This window comes from Hylobates moloch, unplaced genomic scaffold (genome assembly GCF_009828535.3).
Source record: "Hylobates moloch isolate HMO894 unplaced genomic scaffold, HMol_V3 SCAFFOLD_1, whole genome shotgun sequence".
NCBI classification, from domain to species: Eukaryota; Metazoa; Chordata; class Mammalia; order Primates; family Hylobatidae; genus Hylobates; species Hylobates moloch.
In genome coordinates this window covers 172394365-172409560 of record NW_026652276.1, presented here as the reverse complement: position 1 = coordinate 172409560, position 15196 = coordinate 172394365, and the positions used below count along the sequence as shown (strand labels likewise).

At 35.8% G+C, this 15196-nt stretch overlaps 1 protein-coding gene across 16 annotated transcripts in view; it reads left to right on the top strand.

Annotated features, from left to right (window-relative positions):
• Positions 1-15196, top strand: part of ADAM22 (ADAM metallopeptidase domain 22) — a 258810-nt gene that overhangs the window by 203209 nt on the left and 40405 nt on the right. For all 16 annotated transcript variants that reach the window (XM_058425004.1, XM_032761139.2, XM_058425048.1 and 13 more), the window contains 5 exons: positions 1157-1237; positions 3177-3227; positions 3453-3516; positions 5420-5525; positions 8126-8245. In XM_058425004.1, the coding sequence (XP_058280987.1) occupies positions 1157-1237; positions 3177-3227; positions 3453-3516; positions 5420-5525; positions 8126-8245 (422 nt within the window). The remainder of the gene's footprint in view (positions 1-1156; positions 1238-3176; positions 3228-3452; positions 3517-5419; positions 5526-8125; positions 8246-15196) is intronic.

The following is a 15196-nucleotide window of genomic DNA, read 5'->3' as shown; positions in this document are numbered from 1 at the left end:
CTAAAATGTTGGCTTGCCTCAGTCCCAAGTAAGAAGAGAAACATGTGAAATTAAATTTTCTTATTTCCTTATTTTTAACCCACATTAAGATGCAGGTTCCTGAGGAGCAGGGTTCTTGTGTTTTGTTCTCCATTGAGTTCCCAGTAGTTAGAACAGTGCTTGGCACATTATTAAATATTTGATGAATGGATGAATGAATACATATTTTGTTTGGATCTTCTAAAAAAAAATACTTGTTGAAATCTAGATTGGAGTTTATAGTGGGCAGTGCATGTTCTAGGAACAGCAGGAGACTCAAATGCCTGTAGGGTTCTGAGCAGCTAGAGAAGGTAAAGCTTATCTAGAAAGTGAGGGAAGCACAATAACATGTGCCTTTGTGTGAGCAGAGATGAAGCATGTAAGGATCCAGCCCTGAATGCTAGCATTTTGGAGAGAGAAAAAGAGAAGGATTGAGGAGGGAAGGGGAAGTACTTTAACTATATATCTCAGGTCTGTTTCGTTTTGATGAGTACTCCTGCAATTCACATTTTTAACCTAATAAAGTTAAACATTTATTTGTGTAACTCTCACACTTGCAAGAAGTATTTGAGACGACGGAAAACAGAAAAACAAAAACGCCTATACGAAGGCATAAATAATAGAAACACTAGAAAAGAATGAAAGACTAAGATCTAAATCCATGTAAAAATGAGGCAGGGGAGAAGAAGGGTAGAAGAACATGGGAGGAAATAGCTTTGTCAGAAAATCTAATTTTTGCGGTTCAACCCAAAATGTAGTTTTTAAATTCTTGGTAGATAAGGCAAAAAAGGATAATGTGATAAAAGTGTCAGTGAGAATGAAGAGTAAAGGGTAAATTCGCTGTTTGTACAGAAAAATTACTAGAACCTGGACTAACCAGTCTGTCTTGTGGAATTTAGCAGTATAATATAAGGCTTATGTGTAATGACTATGAAATTACATCATACACAAGAAACTGTTTCTTAAAACTATTAAAATAAAATTTTTTTCATTAACTGTGGTTTTGACAGATTACCATCTTACAGTAGTTTAAGGTATTTCTAGCCAAACAATTTTCATTTTGTTATTTTTTTAGATGATATTGTAAGATTTTTTTTTTCTCCCTACAGTTTCACACATTGATTTTTGTTCATTTTAGTTTCAGCCTATGGGCACTGTGTGCCGAGAAGCAGTAAATGATTGTGATATTCGTGAAACGTGCTCAGGAAATTCAAGCCAGGTAATTTACAAAATAACTGCTCTAAACCTTATGGGAAAAAGTGGGGGTATCTTTAGTGCACTGACCCTCAAAGAGAAATGTAAATGAACAAGATGCTCGTGTCTCTTTCACATCATTTCTCTATTTTTTTTAGGAATTTAAGTTTCAATGATTGAAGCTTGAGCAGATGTCGAACATAATTTTGTCTTAACGTTGAACTAACCTCGGACTGCGTGCATGCCTTAACTATTTTGTTTTTGTATTAAGTAGGTAGTACAAGGCATTTTCTTTTCATCTACTTAGTAAAGGAAGAAACAAAAAAACTCTTTCTCTTCAGCTGATTGAACAAGAAGTCAGTGGAGGCAGGGACTCACAAGCACACTGGATTCTTAGAGAGGACCCTTTTCTTTCTCTTGACTCTTATCTATGACAGCTTGCATCGCCTCAGCCATTAATAGCTGCTCTTGAATTTTATAGCACTTAGTTATAGATAGACAAGCTAGAGAAATTGAATAAACTTTGGTGGGAGTTCACAGATTTCAAAATGGTTGCTGTACATACAGACAGTCTTCACTTTGAAGGGTAGTGCCAAACCATAAAAATGACCATGCAAGCTGAGACCAAGCAAAGTCATTTTAATAATCAAAGGAAAATATTGCAGTTGTTTTGCAGTCTTCAAAAAATGCTGTCAGATTATTAAAAACTCTCTTACTGTTGGTTTTAAATGGATAGGGAGGTGAAAGAATAGTATTGATTTAGCATACTGTACATTAAAAGAGAAACATTGAGAATTAAAGGATTTTATTTCTTTGTAAAAACCTTAGGAATAGTTTGAATAGAGCTTGCCTTCTTATAAGCTTTATCATATAGAGTGAGCATATTTTCTATGCCTTGTTGGACTGTCACTCTTTTCTAAGTTTGGATCAGCTTTCAACATTTTATTCTTTGTACTTTCAATGTCATGAGATATCCCTGAGAGACGTGAAGATGTGAATGTGAAGTTTCTTGCTGGCATTACCCCCTCTGGGACATCGTCACCTATATGTCATAATCACCTTATTCACCGAAGTCGTTAAGTCCTCTTTCAGCAAGAGCAACCAAGTTCCTCTGGTTGCATGTCTAGAGGCTCTGAACAGCAGTATTGACTTTCCCACAGTCAGCATTTTTTTTCTATAACTCCATTTACAAGTTCAACTTGCATTTCACTTCTGGTGTCATCACTTTTCTTGGCCGCACTTCCATCTCTGTTGGCCAGTTTCCTCTCTTGGTATTCCGTTTTTGCAAAATGGCACATGATATCACCAGAAGACAAAGAGGCAACATAATTGCATGCTTTGCTCTCTGTTTATACTCATTCAATAATGCCTTATAATTTTTCATAATTGCTGCAAGGAAAAAAGTAGGATTATAAAGTGTGTCCTTTTCTGACATTCTTAGAGTGGACTTCGGCTTGAAAGTCATTATTTTTAGTATAAGGGCTATGTTTCTTCTCATGGCAAAAGAAAGGAAACTGTAGTTATTGCTCCATTTATGCAGACTTACTCCTTATTTCTTTTTTTATCCCCTTCTCTTTCTTGCTCTGAAAAATAGTGTATCTGTATGAATCAAGATGCTTGTAAATGTATCATTAATTGAGTCTATTGTAGTCAGTTCTTTTTATTTGCTGCTACGTAATCAACTGTTTTTGCCTCTGGTGGATTCACATTTTCAGGGGCAAGTGTACCCATTGTTTTTCCTCTTGCTTTCTCTTTTATTTTTTTAATTTATTTTTTTGCCAAATACCCAGACTTCAAGAACATCCACTTGCTTTCTCTTGACCTCCTTTGCATTTTGTTTTATAGATGGTATAAGGGACTAGCCATATTAACAAATATGTTTTTAAAAGTGAAAACATTAAAGGGTTTAGCTCAACCTTATATTTTGCACTGCATTTCGTTCATAGTTGTTCTCTTTTTCCTAGTGTGCCCCTAATATTCATAAAATGGATGGATATTCATGTGATGGTGTTCAGGTAGGTCACTTCATTTTTACCTATATTTTTCACATGTACCAGCGTAAAAGGAATACTGAAATCTTATCAAAATAGGAAGATCAATTTAAATGTTTGTAATCAATTCTGAAGATAAAAGGCCTTTCTACTATTCATCTATTATTTTTCCCAATCATAGTTTCTTTTTCAGTTATCTGACATAAGCAGATATTGCATCGCTAATGGGTATTTGCTTTTCCATTTTAGGGAATTTGCTTTGGAGGAAGATGCAAAACCAGGGATAGACAATGCAAATACATTTGGGGGCAAAGTAAGTAAATAGTGTGGCTTGATCATTGTTAAAGCATGATATCAGGCAGACTTCTCAAGGACATGTGTGCTGGAGGTAAAATTTTGACTACTTTGTGACTGGGGGATTCTCATAGCTACCGCAGGTCTTAGCAGGGGCATGTTTCTGGAAATTAGAGTAAGGCACCCCTTTGAGAAGATAGCCCCACACATCTTGGCTAGCTGGCAGTGCCTGTGGATGAGACAGAAAGTGCCTTTGCTGCCAGGCAGATGGAGCTCATGCCAGGGTACACAGCTTGGAGAACAGAGCAAACCTGGATTTCAGCTCCATGTATACTCTTCTCAGCTGAGTGCCCTGAAGCTAAAGCTTCACAACCATATGGGATGGACGTGGACCCTGGACAGGACGTCCTTAACTTAGAACAGCAGCATTTCATCTAGAGTCATTTTTTTCCTCCTTGGATATTTTTCTTAAACTCTAGTTGGCTTTCCTAGTTAAGAACTTCTGCTGAAGTGGCTTTGCTGTATCAGAAAGAAATGTTAATGTTTAGCCTTTAAAGTCTGTCAGATTTTCAAAGGAAAATATATAATATTTAGATTTAAATTATACTCTATTTAAATGTTTATTTAAGTGTTGAATAATGTATTGTTCCCTAGAAGTACTACTAGCCCAAACTTTTGGAAGCAGATTTTGTTTTAAACTGGTTCAGGAGACAATTTGTAGTAGGAAAAAGGCTATAAAAATAATGATAATTCTTAATAGTTAAAAGTAGGTGCCACAATCCTTTTAGGAGGGGAAGTGTATGCTCTCTTTAAGCAATTGGAAACATTGGGATGGGAAAACATTTGGTCAGGCAGGTTTGTACTCTGAAAAAAGATATCATTTTTGTTTTATCCACTTGAGCAAAAATAGTAGCTGACAACAAGAAGTAGGAAACGTAACTACCAACATAACTATTGTTTTTTTTTAAAATATACCAACAATTATCCTTTGATTAGTTTGCATTTTGTCCTAAATCTTAGATAACTCTATCAACCATCCCTGGTTTTAGAAAAGATAAAAGCCTGAAAAAGATACTGACGTACCTTAATATGTTATTTAACTTCCAGAGATTTAGCATGAATTCAAGCTTGTCTTAAAGCAAAGTAAAATTGCTTTTGATAGCTGCTAAGAAGTGGTGAGCAAGGTAGAAATTGTACCACTGTTTCTTGAATCTAATTACAGGATATAACTATTATAATAAACTTGTCTTTATGATTAACAAAATATGCTGAATGAGAAATTCATGTATTGTATTTAGCACTGAGATTAGAGAATGAAGTATATATTCAAGGAACTATTTGTTATTGCCTTCCCTAATTATCGGCCAAATTCTTTTTGTTGTTGTTCTTGTTGTTGTTGTTGTTGAGATGGAGTCTTGCTTTGTTGCCAGGCTAGAGTGCAGTGATGTGATCTCAGCTCACTGTACCCTCTGCCTCCCGGGTTCAAGCGATTTCCCTGCCTCAGCCTCCCAAGTAGCTGGGACTACAGGTGCACGCCACCACACCCGGCTAATTTTTTTGGATTTTAGTAGAGACGGGGTTTCACCATGTTGGCCAGGATGGTCTCGATCTCCTGACCTCATGATCTGCCCGAATTATTGGCCACATTCTAAGGAGTGTTTGTTTTTGTAGCCTACAGCCTGAGTCCCAACAGAGAACTAAATATATTTGTTTACTAAATTTCAAATGAGCTTTAATGAAAACCTATCTGAGTCATGGATATATATGATCCATGGTAAAACTGTGAACCATTGGTAACATTTTTGGAATTGATAACACTGTAGTGATGAAGAGTCCTTATATTACAATTTTTCTTTTCTGCAAAGCTTTTGAGCAGCCAAATGGTACTTCCCTCACTGATAGAAAATTTTTTTCTGCCTTAGAGGTGACAGCATCAGACAAATATTGCTATGAGAAACTGAATATTGAAGGGACGGAGAAGGGTAACTGTGGGAAAGACAAAGATACATGGATACAGTGCAACAAACGGTGAGGTGGAGAAGTCAGCCCAGAATTCATCCCTTGGTCAATTACAAGTGTACTTTTTTGAGTGACTAGGAAGTTTCTGCTTTCTGCATCACACAAAGTGTGCTCTTGCCTCCTTAACCTCATCTCTTCCCAGTGTTCCAGCATCACCTATGCAGAGGGCTTCCAAATCTTGACATGCATACTCACCTCTCTCCTAAGGCCCAGGTCATACTTGCCCCCACCTCAGGATTTTCTTACGTAGAAGACACCTTTTAGCATCTCAAAGGCAAAAGAACTTAAAGCCACCAGAATATGCACTGAGTGCTATTGAATTGAATTAACTGGCTCTAACTTTCCCAAACCACCCCCTTTTTGCCAAAGGTCTCAATATTTCACTGTCCTTCTGTCTAGAAGCGTTAAAGTGATCCTTCCCTCTACACATTGTCCAAGTGTCAAATTACATCCATTCTTCCCTTTGCTTTGCCACCATTTGTCTTTAATTCATGTATTCACTTACATTCCTATTGCCATTATCTGAACTAAGACCTATATTAATCCTTCAACTATTACAAAATTCTTTTAACAGTTTTCTCTGCCAGCATTCCCTAGTGTACTACTATCAGAATAATCTTTTGGATCTTTTTTACTCTCAATTCTTTGTTGAAAGTTCACTGGTTCCACATGACTAATTAATAGAACAGTGCCCAGCTCTGATTGAGTGAACACTGTGTGCTAAGCACTGTATCACACTTTACATAAGCTATGCCATTTAATCTTTATGGCAGTCCTCCCATTTTATGGACGAGGAAACTGAGACACAGTTAATTTGCCCAAAGTCGTGTATATGGGATGTAATAATAAGCAGAATTAGAATTTGGAGAGTATGATTTCAGAACTCTCTCTTCACCACTTTGCTGAATGTCATAGTCTTGTTAACAAATTAAATGGAGCCTTAGCTGGGCACTGTACCTATTCAACAATTGTCCCCAACCTACACTTTTTGTCATTTCGTTTATATTCTTCCAAATCTAACAAACCTTGCCATTCCTAATATGTCCCTACCTCCATGCCTACATTTATGCTCTATAATCCTCCAGAAGCACTCTTTAACTCATACCATCATCAGCCAAAAATATACCTATTCTTCAAAGCCCAGCTTGGAAAACACTTTCTATATATAAATTTCTTTCTGATTTACTCAAGAAATAAATTATCTCTTTCTTCTTTGAACTTCCACAGCCCTTTGTACTTATTTGTCCGTAATTTTGTTTTATAAGTTGTTTATGTGTGTGATTTATCTTCTCATTTAGAGTATAATTTTCTTGTGAATAAAGATCATATCTAATTATCTTTATATATTCTGAATTACTTAGGTTTATATACATAAATGACATTCAAAAAAGTTTAGAAGGAATATCTCTTCTCTGTTGAGAAAGCATTTTTGTTTATGATAGATACAGTAAAATGATAACATAATTTTAAAAAGCATTTTTAAAGAATAAAGTAATACATTCTTTTCTATGTTGGTGAAAAATACAGGTTCTAATTTTTCTTTTTTCTCCATGTGGTAAAGTCTGATATTTTTGTATATAATCTTGCTGATTTACTAATTACTCTTCACAAGATATTTTAAAAATGTTTATTGTTATCTCTACTAATAATTAAAATGTGTTGGATATAAATAATACATAAGATAGTATTAACAACAGTAAAGATATTTTATAAGTTAAGTTAGAATCATATGTAATAGTTGGGGAAGTAGTGAAATATATTGAAGAAAGGATAATGAGCCTTTGTAGTTGGCAATTTATAAAATAAATGCAGCCTATAATTTCTTCTTTAATTCTAGGGCAACAGGTTGAAAAAACATCTGTATTCCAAAAGAATGCTCATCTAAATATCATTCAATTACCAATTTTAAAAAAAAATTGGCTGGGCACAGCATGTCATGCTTGTAATCCCAGTGCTTTGGGAGGGTGAGGAGGGAGGTTGCTTGGGGTCAGGAATTCAAGGTCAGCCTGGGCAACGTAGTGAGACCTTGTCTCTATGAAAAATTTAAAAGTTAGTTGGGTCTGGTAGCATATGCCTGTCATCCCAGCTACCTGGGAGGCTGAGGCAGGAGGATCACTTGAATCAGGAGTTTGAGGCTACAGTGAGCCATGATCACACCACTACACTCCAACTTGGACAACAGAGTAAGACCCTGACTCTAAGAAAAAAAAAAAAAGAAGAAGAAGAAGAGATAGCTTAGTATATCCAGTATTGTGTTATGGGAAAAAGAGATTTCAATATAAAAGAAAGCCAATTTGATGGATTCTTTAAATACTTGAACTAATGAACAGTAAAGAAAAAGCTAGAAAACAATTGAGATTTTGGTATGTCAATAAGAGTTTTGGTGAAGACACTTTTTAGAGCAGGTGGCACACTAATTTTTTAAGTGTGTCCACAATAATGGTCCACATTAAGTCCACACTAATTTGGACTTATTTTATTTTACTTGGCATATGAGTAGATAATAAACTTGATGAAAACCAAATGCTAAAATGAGAGAAGATTATTCTAACTGTACATGGTTTGCTATATCTTTGGGAAAAAAAGTAATTGGTAATCTTTTGATACAGGGATGTGCTTTGTGGTTACCTTTTGTGCACCAATATTGGCAATATCCCAAGGCTTGGGGAACTCGATGGTGAAATCACATCTACTTTAGTTGTGCAGCAAGGAAGAACATTAAACTGCAGGTAATTATCTAACCATTCTGTAAGAACCTGAATCATCTTATTTCTCAGGAATGCAGTTTAGTATTCCTTCCATTTTCAATTAACGTACATGTTAGTAGGTCGAAATATAATCTAGTGTATAGAGGCGATTGAGTAAATCCTAACAGAGAAGAGATAAAAAGAAGATAAAAAATAGTTGAATGAAAAATATCATGTGATTACCAGAGTTAGGTTTAGATTGGTCAGTAAAGTCTTATAGAGTTTGGTTTCCAAACTTATAAAGTTTGGAAAATGAATGAGGACTTCTAGGTAAATCAGTGTATTAAATATATGCATCTACTTTTGCTCCCTTATGAAATCCCACTAAAATGATACCAAATGGATCTTTTTTTAGAGTTCATATATCCACAGGGAGGCATAGAAAGAGAGAAAAGATAATAGCAACAATATTTTCTTATGTATAAAGCAAATGGATGTATGGCACATGACTTATCAAAGCTGAGAAAGCTGAATTCCTAAGTCAGTAATGGGGAAAACTGAGAATCAATCCAAGATATACTCTTACTTCCCCACAGGCTCAGAAATTGGCAGCATCATCTACTTTAGGAAGAGGGAGGGAAGGAGTGGAGGGAAGGGGCTGAAATACAGAAAATAGATGAAAGGCTGTTAAAAAAGCAGTTAGATACTCAGATTACTTCCCCAACTCAGCTAAACTGGGGATTTCCCACCCTCCCATGGAAGATTGGAGCTTTATACTTTATAGAGAATAAAAGAGGAGGTTTCTAAGCTGGAGGACAGCAAGCAATATTTATATAAGGGTTGTATGGAAGTAGTCCAACCTCAGTGGTACCAGTTTCCAATCATCTATTTGGTCTCCTAACTCAAATATGAGCAGGTTATCAGAGATGTGAAAAAAAAAAGTCAAAGACAATGAGACAATGAAGGGGAATAAAACAAAACCACTTACCAGTATTTATGAGAGATAAGAGACTTCTATCATGAAACAAGAAAATAGGGTGCTGTTTTTTTAAACAGAGAACATTCAGAAAGAAAAAATTTAGTAGTTGAAATTATCTTCCAGAAAGTAAGGTAAAAAGGCAAAGAAATGGAACATAGAGAAAATCTTACACATTAGGATAGCAATAATAACAGAGGAAACAGCATGGAGGAAAATTTCAATGAGTAACTCAAGAGAATTGTCTAGAAATAAAGGACTTGAGTTTCCATATTAACAGGCTCACCAAATGCTGAATACAATGAGTGAAATTAGAGGTACATCTAAACATATCATTATGAAATTTTAGAACCTTAGAACAAAGCAGATAATTCTGGAAGTTTCCAGAGAGGAGAAAAAAATCAAAGACTTAAGAATTAAAATGGTTTAGGATTTGGCAACAGGAGCCCTGGGAGTCAGAAGACAATAGAGAAAATTATTTCCAAACTAGAATTTTGTACTCTGGCAAAATATCAAACAAGTGTGAGGGTAGAAAATAAAGACATGTTTAGTTATGCCACAAATTTCTCAGGAAAGTACTAGAAATTGCACTCCACCAAAACAAAGTAAACCAAGAAAGAGAAAGACAGGGAATATATGAAACAAGATACCACAAAGAGAGACTGGGCAATCCCCAAGTTGATAGTGAGGCGAAAGTCAAGATTTACAGTGCTATGAAACCGGCATTTGGACAGTCAGCACAGACAACAGCAGGCCAGAAACTCCAGGAGACCTTCATAAATAACAAAAGAATGAATTAAGAGTGGAAAATGGTTTTCTCCTAGGAGGAGTATCCGGAAGAATATCTAGAGAGGCAGAGAACTGCTTTATTGTGTTTAAAAACAATTTATCTGTTGATTCTTTAAACTATATGCATATGTAATTTTGATAAAAATAAATGAAGTGAATGGGGATTGAATGTAAATGGCCTAAATACCCCATTTAAAAGGCACCAGAGTGACAAGCTGGAGAAAAATAAGACCCCAAGGTATGCTGTCTTCAAGAGAGCCATCTCATATGTAGTGACATCTATAGACTCAAAATGAAAGGATGTAGGAAAATCTAGCAAGCAAATGGAAATCAGAAAAAAAGCAGGGTTGCAATCCTAATTTCAGACAAAACAGACTTTAAGCCAACAAAGATACAGAAAGACAAAGAAGGGCATTATGTAATGGTAGAGGATTCAATTCAACAAGAAGAGCTAACTATCCTAAATATATATGCACCCAACACAGGAGCACCCAGCTTCATCAAGCAAGTTCTTAGAGACCTACAAAGAGACTTAAACTCCCTCACAATAACCGTAGGAGACCTCAACACTTCACTGATAGTATTAGATAGATCATCAAGGCAGAAAATTAACAAAGATATTCAGTACCTGAAGTCAATATTGGACCAAATGGATCTGATAGACCTCTACAGAACTCTCCACCTAAAAACAACACAGTATATATTCTTCTAATCATCACATGGCCCATACTCTAAAATTGACCACACAATTGGACATAAAACAATCCTCAGCAAATGCTAGCTAGAGAACTGAAATCATACCAGACCCACTCTTGGACCACAGCACAATGTAAATAGAAATCGAGACTTAAAATTTTTTTCAAAACCATGCAATTATGTGGAAATTAAGCAACCTGGTCCTGAAATGGCTTTTAGGTAAATAATGAAATTAAGGCAGAAATCAAGGAGTTCTTTGAAACTAATGAGAAAAAAGATACAAAATACAAGAATCTCTGGGACACAGCTAAGGCAGTGTTAAGAGGGCAATTTATAGCCCTAAATGCCCTCATCAAAAAGTTAGAAAGCTCTCACATTAACAATCTAACATCGCAACTAAAAGAACTAGAGAAGCAAGAACAAACCAACTCCAAAGCTAGCAGAAGACAAGAAATAACCAAAATCAGAGCTGACCTGAAAGAAACTGAGACATGAAAAGCCAGGTAAAATATCAACAAATCTAGGAGTTTATTTTTTGAAAAAATTAATAAGATAGGTCACTAGATAGACTAATAAAGAAGAAAAGGGAGAAGATCCAAATTAATACATCAGAAACGACAAAGGGGATGTTACGACTCACCCAACAGAAATACAAACAATCATCAGAGAGTACTACGAACACCTCTGGCACACAAACTAGAAAATCTAGAAGAGATGGATAAATGCCTGGACATGTGTATACGTTCCCAAGACTGAACCAGAAATTGATTTCCTGAACAAACCAATAACAAGCTCCAAAATTGAACCAGTAATAAATAGCCTACCAACCAAAAAAAAGGCCAGGACCAGACAGATTCACAGCCAAATTCTACCAGATGTACGAAGAAGAGCTGGCACCATTTCTACTGAAACTATTCAAAAAAATTGAGGAGGAGCGACTCCTCCCTATTGCATTCCATGAGGCCAGTGTCATCCTCATACGAAAACATGGCAGAGACTCTATAAAAAAAGAAAATTTCAGCCCAATATCCTTGATGAACATTGATTCAAAAATCCTCAACAAAATACTTGCAAACCAAATTGAGTAGCACATCAGAAATCATATCCACCATAATCAGGTAGGCTTTATTCCTGGGTTCCAAGTTTAGTTCAACATACGCAAATTAGTAAATGTGATTTAACACATAAACAGAACTAAAGACAAAAATCACATGATTATCTCAATAGATGCAAAAAAGGGTTTTGATAAAATCCAACATCCTTTCATGTTAAAAACTCTCAATAAACTAGGTATTAAAGGAACATACCTCAAAATAAGAGCCATCTATGACAAACCCACAGCCAATATCATACTGAATAGGCAAAAGGTGGAAGCATTCTTGAAAACTTATACAGGACAAAGATGTCCTCTCTCACCACTCCTATTCAACATAGTATTGGAAGTCCTGGCCAGAGCAATTAGGCAAGAGTAAAAAATAAGGGAAATCCAAATAGGAAGAGAAGAAGTCAAACTATTGCTCTTTGCTGATGACATGATTCTATATCTAGAAAACCCCATAGTCTCGACCTAAAAGCTCCTCCAGCTGATAAACAACTTCAGCAAAGTTTTAGGATACAAAATCAGCATACAAAAATCACTAGCATACTCATGCACCACCAATAGCCAAGCTGAGGGTCAAATCAGGAATGCAGTTCCATTCACAATTGCCATAAAAATAATAAAGTACCCAGGAATACAGCTAGTCAGGGAGGTAAAAAATCTCTGCAATGGGAATTACAAAACGCTGCTCAAAGAAATCAGAGATGCCACAAACAAAAGGAAAAACATTCCATGCTTGTAATCAGGAGGCCACAAACAAAAGGAAAAACATTCCATTCTTGTGAATCAGAAGAATCAATATTATTCAAATGGCCATACTGCCAAAGCAATTTACAGATTAAATGCTATTGCTATCAAACTATCGATGACATTCTTCATAGAACTAGAAAAAAACTCTTAAAATTCACAGGGAACTAAAAAGCTGGAGGTATCACGTTGCTCAACTTCAAACTATAGTACAGGGCTACAGTAACCAAAACAGCATGGTACTGGTACAAAAACAGATACACAGACCAATGGAACAGAATAGAGAACCTGGAAATAAAGTCACACACCTACAACCATCCGATCTTCGATGAAGCTGACAAAAACAAGTAATGTGGTACTGGGTATATACCCAAAGGATTATAAATCATGCTGCTATAAAGACACATGCGCACGTATGTTTATTGCGGCACTATTCACAATAGCGAAGACTTGGAACCAACCCAAATGTCCATCAATGATAGACTGGATTAAGAAAATGTGGCACATATACACCATGAAATACTATGCAGCCATAAAAAATGATGAGTTCATGTCCTTTGTAGGGACATGATTGAAGCTGGAAACCATCATTCTCAGCAAACTATCACAAGGACAAAAAACCAAACACCGTGTGTTCTCACTTATAGGTGGGAATTGAACAATGAGAACACTTGGACACAGGAAGGGGAACATCACACACCAGGGCCTGTCATGGGGCAGGGGGAAGGGGGAGGGATAGCATTAGGAGATATACCTAATGTAAATGATGAGTTAATGGTTGCAGCACACCAACATGGCGCATATATACGTATGTAACAAACCTGCACATTGTGCACATGTACCCTAGAACTTAAAGTGTAAGAAGAATAATAATAAAAAACCAACCCCCCCAAAAAAAACACTTCATTTCTAATTCCCAAATAAATTCAACATATTTGGAAAAAAAATAAGAAGTAATGGGGAAAGGACTCCCTATTCAATAAATGGTGCTGGGATAATTGGCTAGCCACATGCAGAAGATTGAAACTGGACCCCTTTCTTACACCATATACAAAAATCAACTCAAGATAGATTGAAGACTTAAATATAAAACTCAAAACTATAAAAACCCTGGAAGACAACTTAGGCAATACTATTTTGGACATAAGAATAGTCAAAGGTTTGATTATGAAGACACCAGAAGTAATCATAACAAGCAAAAATTGACAAATAGAATCTAATTAAACTAAAGTGCTTCTGCACCGCAAAAGTAACTATCAACAGAGTAAACAGACAACCTACAGAACGGGAAAATTTTTTTGTAAACTATACATTTGACAAAGGTCTAATATCCAGCATCTATAAGGAGCTTAAATTTACAAGAAAAAACAACCCCATTAAAAAGTGGGCAAAGGACATAAACAGACACTTTTCAAAAGAAGACATACGTGTGGTCAAAGAGCATATGAAAAAAGATCAATGTCACCGATCATTAGAGAAATTCAGATAAAAACCACCATAAGATACCATCTCACACCAGTCAGAATGGTTATTATTAAAACATCAAAAAATAACATGCTGGTGAGGTCACAGACAAAGGGGAACATTTACACACCTTTGGTGGGAGTGTAAATTAGTTTAACCATTGTGGAAAGCAGTGTGGCGATTCTTTAAAGACCTAAAAACAAATACTGTTCGACCCAGCAATCCTGTTACTGGGTATAAACCCAAAGGAATATAAATCATTCTACCATAAAGACACAGGCACATGTATGTTCATTGCAGCACTGTTCACAATCTCAAAGACATGGAATCAACCTAAATGCCCATCAATGGCAGGCTGGATAAAGAAAATGTGGAATATATATATATATATCTATATATATCTATATATATATATAGATATATATATATATAGACACACACTCACACACATATGCACACCATGGAATACTATGCAGCCATAAAAAAGAACAAGATCATTTCCTTCACAGGGAGCTGGAGGCCATCATCCTTAGTAAACTAACACAGGAACAGAAAACCAAATACCACATGTTCTCACTTATAAGTGGGAGCTAAATGATGAGAACACGTGGACACAAAGAAGGGAGCAATAGACACTGGGACCTATTTGAGGGATGTGATGATGAGGAGGGAGTGGATGAGAAAAAATAACTATTGAGTACTAGGCTTAGTAGCTGGATGATGAAATATTCTGCACAACGAACCTTCATGACATGAGTTTACCTATATTACAATCCTGCACATGTACCCCGAACATAAAATAAAAGTTAAAAAAATGGAGACTTTCATAGTAGCATTGACATGGCCCCATATGAATAAATTATGAATATACATTTTCAATTTTTACCGTGGTTTTAAAAAACATTTCTAAATAATATATGCAGGTTTGCTATATTGAGTAGTGATGTACAATAGTTTAGTCATTCTCAAATGTAATTGGTACATATGCAATCTTTTTGGGTCAACCAACTTATCAAATTACATGCTAGTAATAATGCCTTACTTACATTTTGCTTGGTAGCCCAGGTGAAATGATAAACCTGTTTCAATTCAGGCCGCAGTTATAATAATTATGTTTAAATCCTAAACTATATCAATTTCTCCAAAAGGAATTAGATCAAAAGATTCAATGGCTTTCTCAGAGATTGAACTGGCTTATGCTACTGGTCTTTAATAAGTAATA